The following is a 20,066-nucleotide window of genomic DNA, read 5'->3' as shown; positions in this document are numbered from 1 at the left end:
GCCTTAATTTATTTCTGGTCTACTGCTACACCGTGGGTATAGCCCTTTGGGATAACTCCTTCTGTGTAGCTATGTCTTACTAGAACTCCCATCTTGAGCTGGTCCTACAGTTTGTCTCTTGTTCCCAGCACTCGACTTACACATTCATCAAAACAGACTCTCAATGTGCTCAGGATTGAGTATATGTCCTCAGTGTGTAAATTGCTTTGATTTCTTTTTTATTTTATTTTTATTTTTTTGTTAGTTTCTGCTTTATAATAAAGTGAATCAGTTATACATACACATATGTTCCCATATCTCTTCCCTCTTGCGTCTCCCTCCCTCCCACCCTCCCTATCCCACCCCTCCAGGCGGTCACAAAGCACCGAGCTGATCTCCCTGTGCCATGCGGCTGCTTCCCACTAGCTATCTACCTTACGTTTGGTAGTGTATATATGTCCATGCCTCTATCTCGCTTTGTCACAGCTTACCCTTCCCCTTCCCCATATCCTAAAGTCCATTCTCTAGTAGTTCTGTGTCATTATTCCTGTCTTAACCCTAGGTTCTTCATGACATTTTTTTTTCTTAAATTCCATATATATGTGTTAGCATACGGTATTTGTCTTTTCTCTTTCTGACTTACTTCACTGTGTATGACAGACTCTAGGTCTATCCACCTGATTACAAATAGCTCAATTTTGTTTCTTTTTATGGCTGAGTAATATTCCATTGTATATATGTGCCACATCTTCTTTATCCATTCATCCGATGATGGACACTTAGGATGTTTCCATCTCTGGGCGATTGTAAATAGAGCTGCAATGAACATTTTGGTACATGACTCTTTTTGAATTATGGTTTTCTCAAGGAATATGCCCAGTAGTGGGATTGCTGGGTCATATGGTAGTTCTATTTGTAGTTTTTTAAGGAACCTCCATACCATACTCCACAGTGGCTGTATCAATTTACATTCCCACCAACAGTGCAAGAGGGTTCCCTTTTCTCCACACCCTCTCCAGCATTTATTGTTTCTAGATTTTTTGATGATGGCCATTCTGACTGCTGTGAGATGATATCTCATTGTAGTTTTGATTTTCATTTCTCTAATGATTAATGAAGTTGAGCATTCTTTCATGTGTTTGTTGGCAGTCTGTATACCTTCTTTGGAGAAATGTCTATTTAGGTCTTCTGCCCATTTTTGGATTAGGTTGTTTGTTTTTTTGTTATTGAGCTGCATGAGCTGCTTATAAATTTTGGAGATTAATCCTTTGTCAGTTGCTTCATTTGCAAATATTTTCTCCCATTCTGAGGGTTGTCTTTTGGTCTTGTTTATGGTTTCCTTTGCTGTGCAAAAGCTTTGATGTTTCATTAGGTCCCATTTGTTTATTTTTGTTTTTATTTCCATTTCTCTAGGAGGTGGGTCAAAAAGGATCTTGCTGTGATTTATGTCATAGAGTGTTCTGCCTATGTTTTCCTCTAAGGGATTGATAGTTTCTGGCCTTACACTTAGGTCTTTAACCCATTTTGAGCTTATTTTTGTGTATGGTGTTAGGGAGTGATCTAATCTCATACTTTTATATGTAGCTGTCCAGTTTCCCCAGCACCACTTATTGAAGAGGTTGTCCTTTCTCCACTGTACTTCCTGTCTCCTTTATCAAAGATAAGGTGACCATGTGCGTGGGTTTATCTCTGGGCTTTCTATCCTGTTTCTATCCTGTTCCATTGATCTACATTTCTGTTTTTGTGCCAGTACCATACTGCCTTGATTACTGTAGCTTTGTAGTATAGTTTGAAGTCAGGGATCCTGATTCCTACAGCTCCGTTTCTCGTTCTTAAGATTGCTTTGGCTATTCGGGGTCTTTTGTGTTTCTGTACAAATTGTGAATTCTTTTGTTCTACTTCTGTGAAGAATGTCATTGGTAGTTGGATAGGGATTGCATTGAATCTGTAGATTGTTTTGGGGAGTAAGAGTCATTTTCACAATGTTGATTCTTCCAATCCAAGAACATGGTATATCTCTCCGTCTATTTTTATCATCTTTAATTTCTTTCATCAGTGTCTTATAATTTTCTGCACACAGGTCTTTCGTCTCCTTAGGTAGGTTTATTCCTAGATATTTTATTCTTTTTGTTGCAATGGTAAATGGGAGTGTTTTCTTGGTTTCACTTTCAGATTTTTCATCATTAGTGTATAGGAATGCCAGAGATTGCTGTGCATTAATTTTGTACCCTGCTACTTTACCAAATTCATTGATTAGCTCTAGTAGTTTTCTGGTAGCATCTTTAGGATTCTCTATGTATAGTATCATGTCATCTGCAGTCAGTGACAGCTTTACTTCTTCTTTTCCGATTTGAATTCCTTTTATTTCCTTTTCTTCTCTGATTGCTGTGGCTAAAACTTCCAAAACTATGTTGAATAAGAGTGGTGAGAGTGGGCAACCTTGTCTTTTTCCTGATCTTAGTGGAAATGTTTTCAGTTTTTCACCATTGAGGATGATGCTTGCTGTGGGTTTGTCATATATGGCCTTTATTATGTTGAGGAAAGTTCCCCCTATGCCTACTTTCTGCAGGATTTTTATCATAAATGGGTGTTGAATTTTGTCGAAAACTTTCTCTGCATCTATTGAGATGATCATATGGTTTTTCTCCTTCAATTTCTTAATATGGTTTATCACATTGATTGTTTTGCGTATACTGAAGAATCCTTGCATTCCTGGGATAAACCCCACTTGATCATGGTGTATGATCCTTTTAATGTGCTGTTGGATTCTGTTTGCTAGTATTTTGTTGCGGATTTTTGCATCTATGTTCATCAGTGATATTGGCCTGTAGTTTTCTTTCTTTGTGACATCCTTGTCTGGTTTTGGTATCAGGGTGATGGTGGCCTCGTAGAATGAGTTTGGGAGTGTTCCTCCCTCTGCTATATTTTGGAAGAGTTTGAGAAGGATAGGTGTTAGCTCTTCTCTAAATGTTTGATAGAATTCGCCTGTGAAGCCATCTGGTCCTCGGCTTTTGTTTGTTGGACGATTTTTAATCACAGTTTCAATTTCAGTGCTTGTGATTGGTCTGTTCATATTTTCTATTTCTTCCTCATTCAGTCTTGGCAGGTTGTGCATTTCTAAGAATTTGTCCATTCTTCTGGGTTGTCCATTTTATTGGCATAGAGTTGCTTGCAGTAATCTCTCATGATCTTTTGTATTTCTGCAGTGTCAGTTGTTACTTCTCCTTTTGCATTTCTAATTCTATTGATTTGAGTCTTCTCCCTTTTTTTCTTGATGATTCTGGCAAATGGTTTATCAATTTTGTTTATCTTCTCAAAGAACCAGCTTTTAGTTTTATTGATCTCTGCTATCGTTTGCTTCATTTCTTTTTCATTTATTTCTGATCTGATTTTTATGATTTCTTTCCTTCTGCTAACTTTGGGGTTTGTTTGTTCTTCTTTCTCTAATTGCTTTAGGTGCAAGGTTAGGTTGTTTATTCGAGATGTTTCCTGTTTCTTAAGGTAGGATCGTATTGCTATAAACTTCCCTCTTAGAACTGCTTTTTCTGCATTCCATAGATTTTGGGTCATCGTGTCTCCATTGTCATTTGTTTCTAGGTATTTTTTTTATTTTGTCTTCGATTTCTTCAGTGATCACTTCGTTATTAAGTAGTGTATTGTTTAGCCTCCATGTGTTTGTATTTTTTACAGATCTTTTCCTGTAATTGATATCTAGTCTCATAGCATTGTGATCGGAAAAGATACTTGAAACAGTTTCAGTTTTCTTAAATTTACCAAGGCTTGACTTGTGACCCAAGATATGATCTATCCTGGAGAATGTTCCATGAGCACTTGAGAAGAATGTGTATTCTGTTGTTTTTGGATGGAATGTCCTATAAATATCAATTAAGTCCATCTTGTTTAATGTATCATTTCAAGCTTGTGTTTCCTTGTTTATTTTCATTTTGGGTGATCTGTCCATTGGTGCAAGTGGGGTGTTAAAGTTCCCTACTATGAATGTGTTACTGTCGATTTCCCCTTTTATGGCTGTTAGTATTTGCCTTATGTATTGAGGTGCTCCTATGTTGGGTGCATCAATATTTACAATTGTTATATCTTCTTCTTGGATCGATCCCTTGATCATTATGTAGTGTCCTTCTTTGTCTCTTCTAATAGTCTTTACTTTAAAGTCTATTTTGTCTGACATGAGAATTGTTACTCCAGCTTTCTTTTGATTTCCATTTGCATGAAATATATTTTTCCATCCCCTAACTTTCAGTCTGTATGTGTCTCTAGGTCTGAAGTGGGTCTCTTGTAGACAGCAAATATATGGGTCTTGTTTTTGTATCCATTCAGCCAATCTGTGTCTTTTGGTGGGAGCATTTAGTCCATTTACATTTAAGGTAACTATCGATATGTATATTCCTATTCCCATTTTCCTAATTGTTTTGGGTTCGTTATTGTAGGTCTTTTCCTTCTCTTGTGTTTCTTGCCTAGAGAAGTTCCTTTAGCAGTTGTTGTAAAGCTGGTTTGGTGGTGCTGAACTCTCTCAGCTTTTGCTTGTCTGTAAAGGTTTTAATTTCTCCATCAAATCTGAATGAGATCCTTGCTGGGTAGAGTAATCTTGGTTGCAGGGTTTTCTCCTTTATCACTTCAAATACGTCCTGCCAGTCCCTTGTGGCTTGCAGTTTCTGCTGAAATATCAGCTGTTAACCTTATGGGGAGTCCCTTGTGTGTTATTTGTTGTTTTTCCCTTGCTGCTTTTAATATGTTTTCTTTGTATTTAATTTTTGACAGTTTGATTCATATGTGTCTTGGTGTATTTATCCTTGGATTTATCCTGTATGGGACTCACTGTGCTTCCTGGACTTGATTAACTATTTCCTTTCCCGTATTAGGGAAGTTTTCAACTCTAATCTCTTCAGATATTTTCTCAGTCACTTTATTTTTCTCTTCTTCTTCTGGAACGCCTATAATTTGAATGTTGGTGCATTTAATGTTGTCCCAGAGGTCTCTGAGAGTGTCCTCAGTTCTTTTCATTCTTTTTTCTTTATTCTGCTCTGCAGTAGTTATTTCCACTATTTTATCTTCCAGGTCACTTACCCGTTCTTCTGCCTCAGTTATTCTGCTATTGATCCCATCTAGAGTATTTTTTTTTTTTTTTTTTTTTTTTTGCGGTACGCAGGCCTCTCACCGCTGTGGCCTCTCCCGTTGCGGAGCACAGGCTCCGGACGCGCAGGCTCAGCGGCCTTGGCTCACGGGCCCAGCCACTCCGCGGCATGTGGGATCTTCCCGGACCGGGACACGAACCCGTGTCCCCTGCATTGGCAGGCGGACTCTCAACCACTGCGCCACCAGGGAAGCCCCCATCTAGAGTTTTTTAATTTCATTTATTGTGTTGTTCATCATTGTTTGTTTCATCTTTCGTTCTTCTAGGTCCTTGTTAAATGTTTCTTGCATTTTGTCCATTCTATTTCCAAGATTTTAGATCATCTTTACTATCATTATTCTGAATTCTTTTTCAGGTAGACTGCCTATTTGCTCTTCATTTGTTAGGTCTGGTGAGTTTTTATCTTGCTCCTTCATCTGCTGTGTGTTTTTCTGTCTTCTCATTTTGCTTATCTTATTGTGTTTGGGGTCTCCTTTTTGCAGGCTGCAGGTTCGTAGTTCCCATTGTTTTTGGTGTCTGTCCCCAGTGGCTAAGGTTGGTTCAGTGGGTTGTGTAGGCTTCATAGAGGAGGGGACTAGTGCCTGTGTTCTGGTGGATGAGGCTGGATCTTGTCTTTTTGGTGGGCAGGTCCACGTCTGGAGGTGTGTTTTGGGGTGTCTGTGGACTTATTATGATTTTAGGCAGCCTGTCTGCTAATGGGTGGGGTTGTGTTCCTGTCTTGTTAGTTGTTTGGCATAGGGTGTCCAGCAATGTAGCTTGCTGGTTGTTGAGTGAAGCTGGCTGCTGGTGTTGAGGTGGAGATCTCTGGGAGATTTTTGCCGTTTGATATTATGTGGAGCTGGGAGGTCTCTTGTGGACCAGTGTCCTGAAGTTGGCTCTTCCACCTCAGAGGCACAGCACTGACTCCTGGCTGCAGCACCAAGAGCCTTTCATTCACACGGCTCAGAATAAAAGGGAGAAAAAGTAGAAAGAAAGAATTAGTAGAAGTAGAAAGAAAGAAAGGAGGGAAGGAAGGGAGGGAGGGATGGAGGAAGGAAGGAGGGAAGGAAGGAATAAAAGGAAGAAAGATAGAAGATAAAGTAAAATAAAATAAATATAAAATATAATAAAGTTATTAAAATAAAAAAATAATTATTAAGAAAAAAATTTAAAAAAAAACAAGAAGAAGGACAGATAGAACCCTAGGACAAATGGTGGAAGCAAAGCTATACAGAGAAAATCTCACACAGAAGCAGACACATACAAACTCACAAAAAGAGGAAAAGGGGAAAAATCATAAATCTTGCTCTCAAAGTCCACCTCCTCAATTTGGGATGATTCGTTGTCTAAATGAGGGAAGGAAGGAAAGAAAGAAAGAAGATAAAATAAAATAAAGTTATTAATATACAATTAATTGTTAAGAAAAAAATTAAAAAAAAAAAAAGGAAGGATAGAACCCTAGGACAAATGGTGGAAGCAAAGCTATACAGACAAAAATCTCACACAGAAGCATATACATACACACTCACAAAAAGAGGAAAAGGGGAAAAAAATCATAAATCTTGCTCTCAAAGTCCACCTCCTCAATTTGGGATGGTTCGTCGTCTATTCAGGTATTCCACAGATGCAGCGTACATCAGGTTGATTGTGGAGCTTTAATCCGCTGCTTCTGAGGCTGCTGGGAGAGATTTCCCTTTCTCTTCTTTGTTCTCACAGCTCCCGGGGCTCAGCTTTGGATTTGGCCCCGTCTCTGTGTGTAGGTCGCTGGAGGGCGTCTGTTCTTCGCTCAGACAGGACGGGGTTAAAGGAGCTGCTGATTCGCGGGCTCTGGCGCACTCAGGCCGGGGGGAGGGAGGGGCACGGAGTGCGGGGCGGGCCTGCGGCGGCAGAGGCCGGCGTGACGTTGCACCAGCCTGAGGCGCGCCGTGCATTTTCCTGGGGAAGTTGTTCCTGGATCCCGGGACCCTGGCAGTGGCGGGCTGCACAGGCTCCCGGGAGGGGAGGTGTGCATAGTGACCTGTGCTCGCACACAGGCTTGTTGGTGGCGGCAGCAGGAGCCTTAGTGTCTCATGCCCATCTCTGGGGTCCGTGCTTTTCGCCGCGGCTCGCGCCTGTCTCTGGAGCTCCTTTAAGCATCACTCTTAATCCCCTCTCCTCGCGCACCAGGAAACAAAGAGGGAAGAAAAAGTCTCCTGCCTCTTCGGTAGGTCCAGACTTTTCCCCGGAATCCCTCCCGGCTAGCCGTGGCGCACTAACCACCTGCAGGCTGTGTTCACACCACCAACCCCAGTCCTCTCCCTGCGCTCCGACGGAAGCCCGAGCCTCAACTCGCAGCCCCGCCCGCCCCGGCGGGTGAGCAGACAAGGCTCTCGGCCTGGTGAGTGCCAGTCGGCCCTGAACCTCTGTGCGGGAATCTCTCCGCTTTTCCCTCCGCACCCCTGTTGCTGCGCTCTCCTCCGTGGCTCCGAAGCTTTGCCCCTCTGCCACCCGCAGCCTCCGCCCGCGAATAGTGTGTGGAAAGGTGTCCTTCCTAGTGTGTGGAAAGCTTTCCTCCTTCACAGCTTCTTCCCACTGGTGCAGGTCCCGTCCCTATCCTTTTGTCTCTGTTTATTCTTTTTTCTTTTGCCCTACCCAGGTACGTGTGGAGGGGTGGGTTTCTTGTCTTTTGGGAGGTCTGAGGTCTTCTGCCAGCGTTCAGTAGGTGTTCTGTAGGAGTTGTTCCATGTGTAGATGTATTTCTGGTGTATCTGTGGGGAGGAAGGTGATCTCCACGTCTTACTCTTCCGCCATCTTCCCGGAAGCCCCCCGGCAGGAGGATTCTTAACCACTGCGCCACCAGGGAAGTCCTATAATTACTTTAAATTTTTCAGTTTTCCAGTTTTCTTAGCTGGAAATGGAAGGTCATCATTCCTGCTTTACTTTGATAATGAACATGAAGACACTTTGGAAACTACACAGAGCTCTCATTGCATAGCCTGTAAAAGAATGCACATTGACAGGGAGGTTTGTGCTTATAGAACTGGCATAACTTCGTTATATTGTATGAGGAGCTAGATTGAATGGCAAGATAAGCAACCTTTTAAATATAATATTTTAAAAAGATGAAAAAATGGACAGATGGGGAGGGCGGATAGAAGTTGATCTGTTCCAAAGTGTAGGAATATAATAAAAGCATGTGGGAAAAGACAGTGGGATGGACTCAGACAGGTGTCTGGAATTTAGAATTGGGACCCTGCTTGGTATGAAACCAACAAAGCATTGTTTCTAGCGTGGTGAGGGGACAGAGCATCTCAGGCTTGGCATCTGGGGAGCAATAGCTTGAGTGTGGGACAGAAGAATATTTATGTCAGGATAGACATTCTACTTTGCAAAATGAGTCAAGAGCTTGTATTTCTGAGGCGAGGTAAGCGTTTTATCAAAGGCATGCCAGATGTGGACACTACCTAAGGAAGCCGTTTGGCACCTGCGTGCACTGCTAATAAGAGAAAGGGACCTAGTAACTACACATGAAAGCAGCTTTCCGTCAAGGATCACAGAAACTTTTCTGATAATATATCTTTACCAAGTGAGACAGAGAAGTCGGTGGATTTAAAGATGCATGTTCCAGCTCCCTTATTATCCTAACAGGAAATTCTAACAAAAGCAGAACTATTGATACTAATTCTTAGCTCTAAATGCCAGTAAACCCAGGGGTCGAATTTCAGGTCTATGTTAGGGGAAATAGTAAAATCGTAGCAGCAGCAGTAAATGTTTACATAGCACTTATACACAGTAACACACAGCAGCCCTGGGACGGGGGTACTATCAGCACCCCCATTTTATAGATGACAAACTGAGGAATAAAGAGGTTAACTAACTTGTTCAAGGTCACAGCCAGTAAGGGGCACACTAGGCTTTGAACTCAAAGTGTTTTGGTCCAGAGAATGTGCTTTTAACTCGGACCCTCTCCTTCCTCTCAACTGTAGCCATTATAACCGGTATAAAGTACACCTATGACTTTGTGGGATATAGCTGTGGGACCTAGGCCATAAGCTTCAGGTGTGGTTTTCCATTCTGTCCCAGGCTTTCCTTGGAAGGAAGAAGTTTGTCCAGATTATACATTTATTAGAGGTCGGTCTCTTATCTTTTGTTATTTGTACCCTCATGGCACATAGCAGCTGCTCAATAGTTGAAATAAACTAAATTGTCTCTGCGGTGTTTTCCCCTTGATGTAAAATTCTTTTTGTTATTAAACAAGAGAGGAGGCTAGGAAGGCATAGCTCCCTGTACTGCAAACCCTTAAAGGCAAGCTGGGATTTAGTTGTTCATCCTCTTTTGGTCAAACACTTTCACCAAATCCTGACTCCAAACTCAAGGCCTTTTCTAGCCCCTCTTGCCCATGGTGGTTCCCTGGTTCCAGCCAAGGGAATCATTCATTGCTGCCGTCACCCAGTCCTTCTGTCACATGGCTCATGATCACGTCTGTGGGTTGAGTTCAAGACCTGAAGGCTGACAGATCTGGGTTTGAATCAGGGCAGCAGAATTTGCCAGCTGTGTGGCCTCGGACAAGTCATTACATTCAGCCTTTCTGAGCTAAGCCTCATCATTTTTGGAGTGAGGGTCATATTACCCTATTCAGGAGATGCTTGAGAGACTGAAACCTCATAGCATATCATGTAGTATAGTGTTTGGCATGGGGTAGCCACGTGCTGAAATTGTAGAAACTGAATTTCCCAGTTAGATTACAACTTCTTGGAGGGCTGGGATCATGTTTAAGGAAGGATCTTTGTCAGGGATTCTTCACTTCCTCAACCCCTCACTCTGTCCTCCCCTTACCTTCCTCAGCTTCTTCACTCTCTGCCCCTCCCATCAGTTTCATCACCAAAATTCCAATTTGTTCATTTGTTGTTTGTTGTGCTTAATCAATGTTTGGGGTCATTTTGGTTCTGTCCCAGGAGATATTTGGCTACCGGACTCAGAGCTGCCGGAAAACCCTCTGCCTTGCTGGATCTATCTTCTCCTTTGGGATCCTCCCCTTGGTGTTTTACTGGAGACCCGCTTGGCACGTGTGGGCAAATTGCATCCCGTGTTCCTTGCAAGAAGCAGACGTCGTGTTGCTGAGGACAACAGTAAGTGTGTACCTGGTTCTGTACCTGGTGGCCCTTTTTCCTGGACACCTTGTTATGGGATGGTTGTGGGGAGATGAACACAAGGCAGGCGGCAGCTGGATGTCCAGCCTCAGGCTCCATCACAGCCTTACATTTACTTACCAAGAATTCAATAATTTGTGTATGATTGGATTTCATTAAGAAGACCTAATTCATAGGGTATTCCTTTTAAATTGTGATTTTAGTGAATGTCGGAATAGGGAATAACCATGTTAACAGCTAAAAATAATAGTGTGAAGTAGTTATGTCAGGCTATAGGTTATAACGTTCATACTCATCCTTCTCCCCACCCCCATCCTGACATATCAATGCCTATCCCAGCCCCCCTCCACTGGGGTATCCCTGGGGGAAGGGAAGGTGGGGAGGAGGTGGGAAGTACCCCTCTGAGGAGGATCCTGTCTTCCCCTGCTCCTCTGAGAGAGCCATGGTTATTGATAGGAGTCTGTTGCATCCTGTAGATATGCTAGGGTTTAAAAGCGTGGCCATCTTGTCCCTGAGTAGATTGCCGCTTTCTGCTAATACAAGGTCCTGGTGTTAGGGGAGTTCCCCTGTATTGGCTCTGATAACACTTCCTTCTAGCACTCATTACACTTAGGCGAAGTGCCTTGTTCCTGCTGGACTGTTAGCTCCACAAAAGAAGGGACTATCTCTAACTTGTTAACTGCATCCCTAGTTCCGGCACATGGTAGGGATTCCATACATATGTGGTGGCTGACAGGCTAAAGTGGACATTACTCTTGATAGAAGTCAAAGTGCAGTCTCACAGAGGACCCTTTTCGGGCTAACTTTTACTGAGTGTGTCTAACAATGTGTCAGCCCAAATGACCCAGAATGACAACCAAATTCTTGATAAATCAAACTCTACTAGGCTGTTAGCTTCTTTTTTTATGTAGTGACCTCTCTAGATAAACATTCTATTCATTTCAGTGAGAGAAGAGGATAGCAGCAAGTCTTATAACTGGCCCCCAATTTTTTTTACATATTTCACTCTGAGTTGGAGCTAGACCTCAATGAAACTGGCAGTTGGATGAAGTTTGTCTTTGTTGACCTGCCCTCCCTGGGCTCAGCCCCATCCCTTATTTCTGGCTCCTGGTCACTTCAAGAGCCACCCGTCCTATGTCCCGGCTTAGCTGACACGTGGACCATATTACAGATGAGAGCTGAGGCAGCTCCACCCAAGTTCAACTATAATTTAACTCAAGATTCTTGGAGAATAGCCTTCAAGACATTAAGAAGGCAAGATGATAGTGGAGTCAGAGCATCTCATGCTGATGATGTTGGGCTGGGAGCCCTGCTCCACTGCTGCCTCAAACCATACTTCATGAAGGCTCACAGAATATGCATGAGAGAAGAGTGCCTGGCGCTCACCAAGGAAGATCTCGTCATTTGATTGGGGGAGGAAATGGGGTCAGGAGAGGGTGCATATTTTAGCCACACTCCTTGATGAGTTAGGGGCCTCACCAGGAAGAAGTACCATATATCCCAGTTCCTAGTTCAGGGTTGTCCCCACACAACTGCACGTAGATCCCAAACACCAACCAGCCTTAGAATCATCTGGAGGGCTATGAACAGATTGCTGGGCCCCCCTCCCAGGGCTTCTAATTCTTTAGATTTGCATTGGGGCTCCAGAGTTTGCATTTTTAACAAGTTCTCAGATGATGCTAATGCTTCTGGTAAGGGACCATACTTTGAGCAAAACTGCTGCAGATAGTCACCACTCCCACTGGCGAGCTTACTTGGTCCTTGGGAGAGGAACAGGGGCCTGGACATTTGCTTTATGGCTCAGCCAATATATATTTATATGGTCTCAAGGGGACGGATCCAGATTTAGCAAAGTGTTGTAAGTGGTCCTGCTGTATACAGCCCTAGTGTCTTGCTGGAGCAGGGGTAGAGAGAGGTTTATTTTCTGGGGCTCAGGGTAGGGATGTAAGGACTTATGGAAGACCACATCTTTGGGATACTTTCATAGTTCAACCCGTTCCATGTGAACTTAAGGACCTATGAGATTCTTATTTTTTGTCATGAAAGGAGGATTTGGAAAAGTACTTCACTCTACCCTGCAGGTGCTTTCATTTCGCCCAGCTAGTTCTCAGGGGGCAATGCTTTTGTTGCAGCAGAAACAACCTCAGAAACAGAAAAGCTTTCTGTCTTTCAGAGTGTATCACCAGACTCTTCAGATCTGAGAGCATGTGGTTGGCTGAGCTATAAGCTCCGAGGTTGCTGGCAGAGTCAAGGCACATAGAGGAGCAAGAGGAAATGAACAAGGAAATGGCAAGGAAGGGAGCAAAATGAAAGAAAAGGAGAGGGAAATAGGCAAAAGAAAAATAAAGAGGGAGAAAAGAGAAAGATCTAGTAAGATACAAGCTACTATGTATGACATAAACTACTATGATATACAACAAGAATGCATTATACAGCACAGGGAATTATAGCCATTATCTTGTGATGACTTTTAATGGAGTATAATCTGTAAAAATACTGAATCACTATGCTGTACATCTGAAGCTAATATAATATTGTAAATGGACTATACTTCAATAATAGAACCTAAAATTTACAAAGAAAGAAAAGAAGATCTGGTAAGAGTGAAAGAAATAAAAAAAATATCAACCAACACGGAGCTGGTCCATTATGGGATTCGGAGTCAAAAATTTTGACTTCTAGTCCCAGCACCTTAGGTACACGACACCTTAGGTTTGTTACTTAACGTTTCAGGACCTCAGTTTCTCTATCTGTAAAATGGGCCTAGTAAAAGCACTTGTTCTTTCTTGGGTTGGTGTGAGGATGAAGTGAGATTACATATGTAAAAACCATTTACAAACTGTAAAATGCATCATCAAAGACAATTTTGATTGTGTATGTGTTTTTGATATAGCAATTTCACAAGCTTGACGTATGAAAGCGCTTGCTATAGCCTCGATGCACCCATGTATAACGGCCCTGCTCATCTGGACGCTGTGTCCTTCCCTTATTATCCAGGAGGCCTGGCACTTCCTTCCAGGACAGGAGACATGGGGAAGATGCCCTATAACTAGAAATCCCCAACACTCATATGTGCTCAAGTAGGTCACCTCTCCTAGTTGCATGTGATCAGCTTTGAACTGGACATACAGCAGAAAGATTCAAAAAGGCATCGGTGCCTCAGGGAGCTGCATTCCATCACCCTGCCCCTTTCTTTGGCTCTTTGAAAGTGTATTAAGCCTTTCTCCCATTACACTGCCCTCTGCAACTAATCAGAGCTATTGAAACCAGCTTCAATCTTGTCTTTTTCATCTTGATTTCAACCTTAATTTTTAATTACCTGCTCTTGTGCCTCATTTTAAATGGATTTGCTATGCCAGAGACTCTCCAAATAAATGAGGTGCTAAATTAGTCTTTATGTAATTAGATAAGAACCCGATTATTTCAAACACTTTTACTATGTGAGCCTTAGATAAAAATAAGCTTTGAGAGTCAATAGATTAAAAGTCTGCCGTAAGGTTATTTGCATTAAAATGATACCTTAAGAAAGATATTATTTGAATTATATTATAATAGCTGTTCAGTAAAGATTTCCCAGTAAGAAAGACTGGATGACTCTTACCTGAAAATATGTTGCATATCTGTTTTTCATGTTATTAAAAAATCAGTACTTGATATTTATCATCAGTCTTACACTGGTAAGATTACAGATCATTATCCCAGATACTGATTAGGTAGTCATTTTTTAACATTAAAAAAATAGTAACATGATGTGTACTGACTGAAAATCTTCAGCACCTAGTTTATTTTCTGTTCCCGTCCTCTTATTAAGCACCTCTAAGAGTGAGATTTTTCCAAAAGATAAGAGTAATTACATTTCTATTTTATAATTTAAAAGTGGCGTTTTATTCATTATTCATCTACTTCTGACTTTTAACCAATATCTGTGGCGATGCCACATTTCTATGCAAATAACGTGATTTATATTCATTGGTGTTTTGAATTCAGATGCTCCTGATGATTTTCGTAGTTTTTATCTTTATTATAATTACATATACATTTTTCCTTCACTGTCACTGTATGTCACATGTTGCCAAAGACTCACAATGTTCAGAGAAGAACTTTGTGATGATTGGCTGTTAGGCCTGGCTCTGGGCATTTCACTGCAATGTTTTAGTGGGGAACATTTCCCCTTCAGTTTCACCGAAAGATGTCAGTGGTAGGGGCTTTAGCTTAAAAACTTAGAAATCCCCAAAATCAGCCATGCAAATGGCATCTTGGGTCCACCAGCCCACCAGGATGCTCATCAGATACCAGCATTTGTGTTCATGTTTCCTGGATCCCTTACTTCCTCCCCTCCCTCCTCTTCTGCAGCCTGGTCTCTCCAAGCCCAGGCTCCACACATTGGCACCACTTTCTAAGGGAATCAGACAGTTTGTTTTGTCTATGCTTTTACTCATAAAATTTCTTCTGATATTCCCTATCTCCCCCATTCATTCATTCACTTATTCATTCAACAAGTATTTATTGAGTACCAGTCAAGTACCAGACGTTGTTATAGGCACTGGGAATACAGCTATGAACAAAACAGACGGAAATCCTTGCAGAGGGACATTCTGGAGAGGACTCAACTGATAGACACTTGTACACACTCATACACACATTCTCTGTACAGTAAATATAGACAGTAGGTGTTCTATCTCTACTTATCAAAACCTACTCATTCTTCAGCCATATACCACCTTTTCTATTAAATCTTAGTTGATCCATTCTCTGTCCCAATACCAGAGGGAATTAATTCCTGTCCTTCCTTCTCTCCTAGCTCTGTATTTGTTAGCTCTGACTGCTGTAGTGCTTTCTGCCTTCTATTAAAATGCTATTTGCTCTACATTTTATAAAACAGCATCTCATTGATTATATTATTTAATTCTCATAACAACCATAGGAAATGGCATTATCATTTTTATTTTACTGATGAGGATACAGAGAGGACAATAACTTTGCAACCTAGTAAATGTCAGCCAGGATTTCCCTCTCCCTTCCTCCTTCCTTCATAAATTTAATGAGCACAGGTTGTATGCCAGCCACAGTGCTATCTCATGGACAGCGCAGGGGGCAGGGAGTATAACAGTAACATCAGGGTTCTTGACTCCACGGAGTTCGTCAAATCAACTACACAAATAAATGCAAAAATCCAACTGTTATAAGTGGTACTTAGGAAAGCTTCGTGGTTATTGTAAGATTATAGACAAGGGATTTGATCAAGTCAAGAAAACCAGGAAAGGCTTTCCTGAGCCATCAGAGGATGATTAGAGAACAGATGTGTGGACACAGCGGGGAGGTGGGGGGAGTTGGGGGGTGTGGTCAGGGAGGGGGTGTGGGATGAATTGGGAAATTGGGATTGACGTATGTGCACTGCCATGTGTAAAAGAGATAGCTAGTGGGAACCTGCTGTATAGCCCAGGGAGCTCAGCTTGGTGCTCTGTGGTGACCTAGGTGGGTGGAATGGGGGGGAGTGGGGTGGGAGGGAGGTCCAGGAGGGAGGGGATATATGTATACACATAGCTGATTCACTTTATTGTACAGCAGAAAGTAATGCAACATTATAAAGCAACTAGACCCCAATATAAAAAAAAAAAAAGGTGATGGTGGCTGGTGGGGAGGAGCGTATGGGGAATGGTCCAGGTAAAGGGGGTAGTGTGGACAAAGAACTTGAACCTGTCTTTTGAGTCTCTAAGCCCAGCGCTTTCCCCCACTATACTACATTGCTTTTTTTTTTTTTTTTTGCCGTACGCGGGCCTCTCACTGTTGTGGCCTCTCCCGTTGCAGAGCACAGGCTCCGGAAGCACAGGCTCAGCGGCCATGGCTCACAGGCCCAGCCGCTCCGCGGCATGTGGGATCTTCCCGGACCAGGGCACGAACCCATGTCCCCTGCATCGGCAGGAGGACTCTCAACCACTGCGCCACCAGGGAAGCCCTATGCTACATTCCTTTTTATAGCTTTTTCTCCTATTACACTAGAAGCTTTTAGAAGACAGTTGTCGTGGCTTTTCATTCCCCACAACACTTAGCACGTGTCCACAGTGGGTGTTCAATAATTATTTAATTCAATTACATAAATGAATTAAATCTGTAATAAATGGTCTCATGGTTTCTACCAACACTTTATAACAAAGACCCTAAGGTGAAAAGTCACGGATGAGAATGTAAGAGAAGATAGTATGATCCTTTTAGGTACTCATTCCTTCTTCTGAATCCTATTCCCCCTTCCCCCCATTTTTTAAAAATACGTTTATTTATTTATTTATTTATTTTTGGCTGTGTTGCGTCTTCGTTGCTGTACATGGGCTTTCTGTAGTTGTGGTGAGCCGGGGTTACTCTTGGTTGGGCTCTGCGGGCTTCTCACTGCGGTGGCTTCTTTTGTTGGGGAGCACGGGCTCTAGGCCCGTTGGCTTCAGTAGTTGTGGCACATGAGCTCAGTAGTTGTGGCTCGCGGGCTCTAGAGTGAAGGCTCAGTAGTTGTGGTGCACAGGCTTAGTTGCTCCGCGGCATGTGGGATCTTCCTAGACCAGGGATTGAACCCATGTCCCCTGCATTGGCAGGCGGATTCTTATCCACTGCACCACCACAGAAGTCCCCCCCATCCCCTATTTTAAACCATTTTTTTGTTAGGCATTCAGTCAGAAATCCCTGAGATTCTATGGGCTGGCTTCTCACAGATGATTTTTTTTTTTAAAGATAAATAGCTCTGAGGCCGTTATCTATTATAAAACAGGGCTATTTCTATTGTGATTTATAGTTTGCAAAGCTTTTGCATATATGTTGTCTCATTTCGTCCTTACTAGTAGAGATTATTTCTTAGCCATTTTACATTGGAGACATAAAGAAGTGAAAAGAAATGCTCGTGGTGTTACAGCTGTAAGCAGTGAAAACAAAATTTATGCTGAATTGTTCAGCATTTTTTTTCTTTTTTTTTAACATCTTTATTGGAGTATAATTGCTTTACAATGTTGTGTTAGTTTCTGCTGTATAACAAAGCAAGTCAGGTACATGTATACATATATCCCCATATCCCCTCCCCCTTGCTTCTCCCTCCCACCCTTCCTATCCCACCACTCTAGGTGGTCACAAAGCACCGAGCTCTTCTCCCTGTGCTATGCGGCTGCTTCCCACTAGCTATCTGTTTTACATTTGGTAGAGTATATATGTCCATGCCACTCTCTCACTTCGTCCCAGCTTACCCTTCCCCCTCACCGTGTCCTCAAGTCCATTCTCTACCTCTGCGTCTTTATTCCTGTCCTGCCCCTAGGTTCTTCAGAACCATTTTTTTTTCTTGTTTTAGATTCCATGTATATGTGTTAGCATACGGTATTTGTCTTTCTCTTTCTGACGTACTTCACTATATATGACAGACCCTAGGTCCATCCATCTCACTACAAATAACTCAATTTCGTTTCTTTTTATGGCTGAGTAATATTCCATTGTATATATGTGCCACATCTTCTTTATCCATTCATCTGTTGATGGAACCTTAGGTTACTTCCATGTCCTGGCTATTGTAAATAGAGCTGCAATGAACATTTTGGTACATGACTCTTTTTGAATTATGGCTTTCTCAGGGTATATGCCCAGTAATGGGATTACTGGGTCATATGGTAGTTCTATTTTTAGTTTTTTGACGAACCTCCATACTTTTTTCCATAGTGGCTGTATCAATTTACATTCCCACCAACAGTGCAAGAGGGTTCCCTTTTCTCCACACCCTCTCTAGCATTTATTGTTTGTAGATTTTTTGATGATGGCCATTCTGACTGGTGTGAGGTGATTCCTCATTGTAGTTTTGATTTGCATTTCTCTAATGATTAGTAGCATCCTTTCATATGTTTTTTAACAATCTGTGTATCTTCTTTTGAGAAATGTCTATTTACATCTTCTGGCCATTTTTGGATTGGGTTATTTGTTATTTGTTATTGAGCTGCATGAGCTGCTTGTATATTTTGGAGATTAGTCCTTTGTCAGTTGCTTCGTTTGAAAATATTTTCTCCCATTCTGAGGGTTGTCTTTTTGTCTTGTTTATGGTTTCCTTTGCTGTGAAAAAGCTTTAAAGTTTCATTAGGGCCCATTTGTTTATTTTTATTTCCATTTCTCTAGGAGGTGGGTCAAAAAGGATCTTGCTGTGATTTATATCATGAAGTATTCTGCCTATGTTTTCCTCTAAGAGTTTTATAGTGTCTGACCTTAACATTTAAGTCTTTAATCCATTTTGACTTTATTTTTTGTGTATGGCATTAGGAAATGTTCTAATTTCATTCTTTTACATGTAGCTGTCCAATTTTCCCAGTGCCACTTATTGAAGAGGCTGTCTTTTCTCCATTGTATATTCTTGTCTCCTTTATCAAAGATAAGGTGACCAAATGTGCATGGGTTTATCTCTGGGCTTTCTATCCTGTTCCATTGATCTATATTTCTATTTTTGTGCCAGTACCATATTGTCTTGATTACTGTAGCTTGTAGTATAGTCTGAAGTCAGGGAGCCTGATTCCTCCAGCTCCATTTTTCTTTCTCAAGATTGCTTTGGCTATTCGGGGTCTTTTGTGTTTCCATACAATTTGTGAAATTTTTTGTTCTAATTCTGTGAAAAATGCCATTGGTAGTTTGATAGGGATTGCATTGAATCTGTAGATTGCTTTGGGTAGTATAGTCATTTTCACGATGTTGATCCTTCCAATCCAAGAACATGGTATATCTCTTCATCTGTTTGTGTAGTCTTTAATTTCTTTCATCAGTGTCTTATAGTTTTCTGCATACAGGTCTTTCGTCTCCTTAGGTAGGTTTATTCCTAAATATTCTATTCTTTTTGTTACAATGGTAAATGGGAGTGTTTCCTTAATTTCCCCTTCAGATTTTTTATCATTAGTGTATAGGAATGCAAGAGATTTCTGTGCATTAATTTTGTATACTGCTACTTTACCAAATTCATTGATTAACTCTAGTAGTTTTCTGGTAGCATCTTTAGGATTCTCTATATATAGTATCATGTCATCGGCAAACAGTGACAGCTTTACTTCTTTTTCGATTTGGATTCCTTTTATTTCTTTTTCTTCTCTGATTTCTGTGGCTAAAACTTCCAAAACTATGTGGAATAATAGTGGCGAGAGTGGACATCCTTGTCTTGTTCCTGATCTTAGAGGAAATGATTTCAGTTTTTCACCAGTGAGAATGATGTTGGCTGTGGGTTTGTCATATATGGCCTTTATTATGTTGAGGTAGGTCCCCTCTCTGCCTACTCTCTGGAGGGTTTTTATCATTAATGGGTGTTGAATTTTGTCAAATGCTTTTTCTGCATCTAGTGAGATTATCATATGGTTTTTATCCTTCAGTTCTTTAATAGGGTTTATCACATTGATTGATTTGCATATACTGAAGAATCCTTGCATTCCTGGGATAAACCCCAGTTGATCATGGTGTATGATCCTATTAATGTGCTGTTGGATTCTGTTTGCTAGTATTTTGTTGAGGATTTTTCCATCTATGTTCATCAGTGATATTGGTCTGTAGTTTTCTTTTTTTGTGATATCCTTGTCTGGTTTTGGTATCAGGGTGATGGTGGCCTCGTAGAATGAGTTTGGGAGTGTTCCTACCTCTGCTATATATTGGAAGAGTTTGAGAAGGATAGGTGTTAGCTCTTCTCTAAATGTTTGATAGAATTTGCCTGTGAAGCCATCTGGTCCTGGGCTTTTGTTTGTTAGAAGATTTTAAATCACAGTTTCAATTTCAGTGCTTGTGGTTAGGCTGTTTATATTTTGTATTTCTTCCTGGTTTAGTCTCAGAACATTGTGCTTTTCTAAGAA

General features: G+C 41.5%; 1 protein-coding gene across 7 annotated transcripts in view; it reads left to right on the top strand.

Moving 5' to 3' along the window:
• Nucleotides 1-20,066, top strand: part of ATP13A4 (ATPase 13A4) — a 150,373-nt gene that overhangs the window by 35,692 nt on the left and 94,615 nt on the right. For all 7 annotated transcript variants that reach the window (XR_013828502.1, XM_079922543.1, XM_079922544.1 and 4 more), the window contains exon 2: nt 10,042-10,215. Coding sequence is in view for 6 of the 7 variants with exons in the window: in XM_079922543.1 (XP_079778669.1) it covers nt 10,042-10,215 (174 nt within the window). In the remaining variant the exon portion in view is untranslated. The remainder of the gene's footprint in view (nt 1-10,041; nt 10,216-20,066) is intronic.

This window comes from Stenella coeruleoalba, assembly GCF_951394435.1.
Source record: "Stenella coeruleoalba genome assembly, chromosome: 5".
Taxonomy (NCBI): domain Eukaryota; kingdom Metazoa; phylum Chordata; class Mammalia; order Artiodactyla; family Delphinidae; genus Stenella; species Stenella coeruleoalba.
This window is presented reverse-complemented; position numbering and strand designations above follow the sequence as displayed.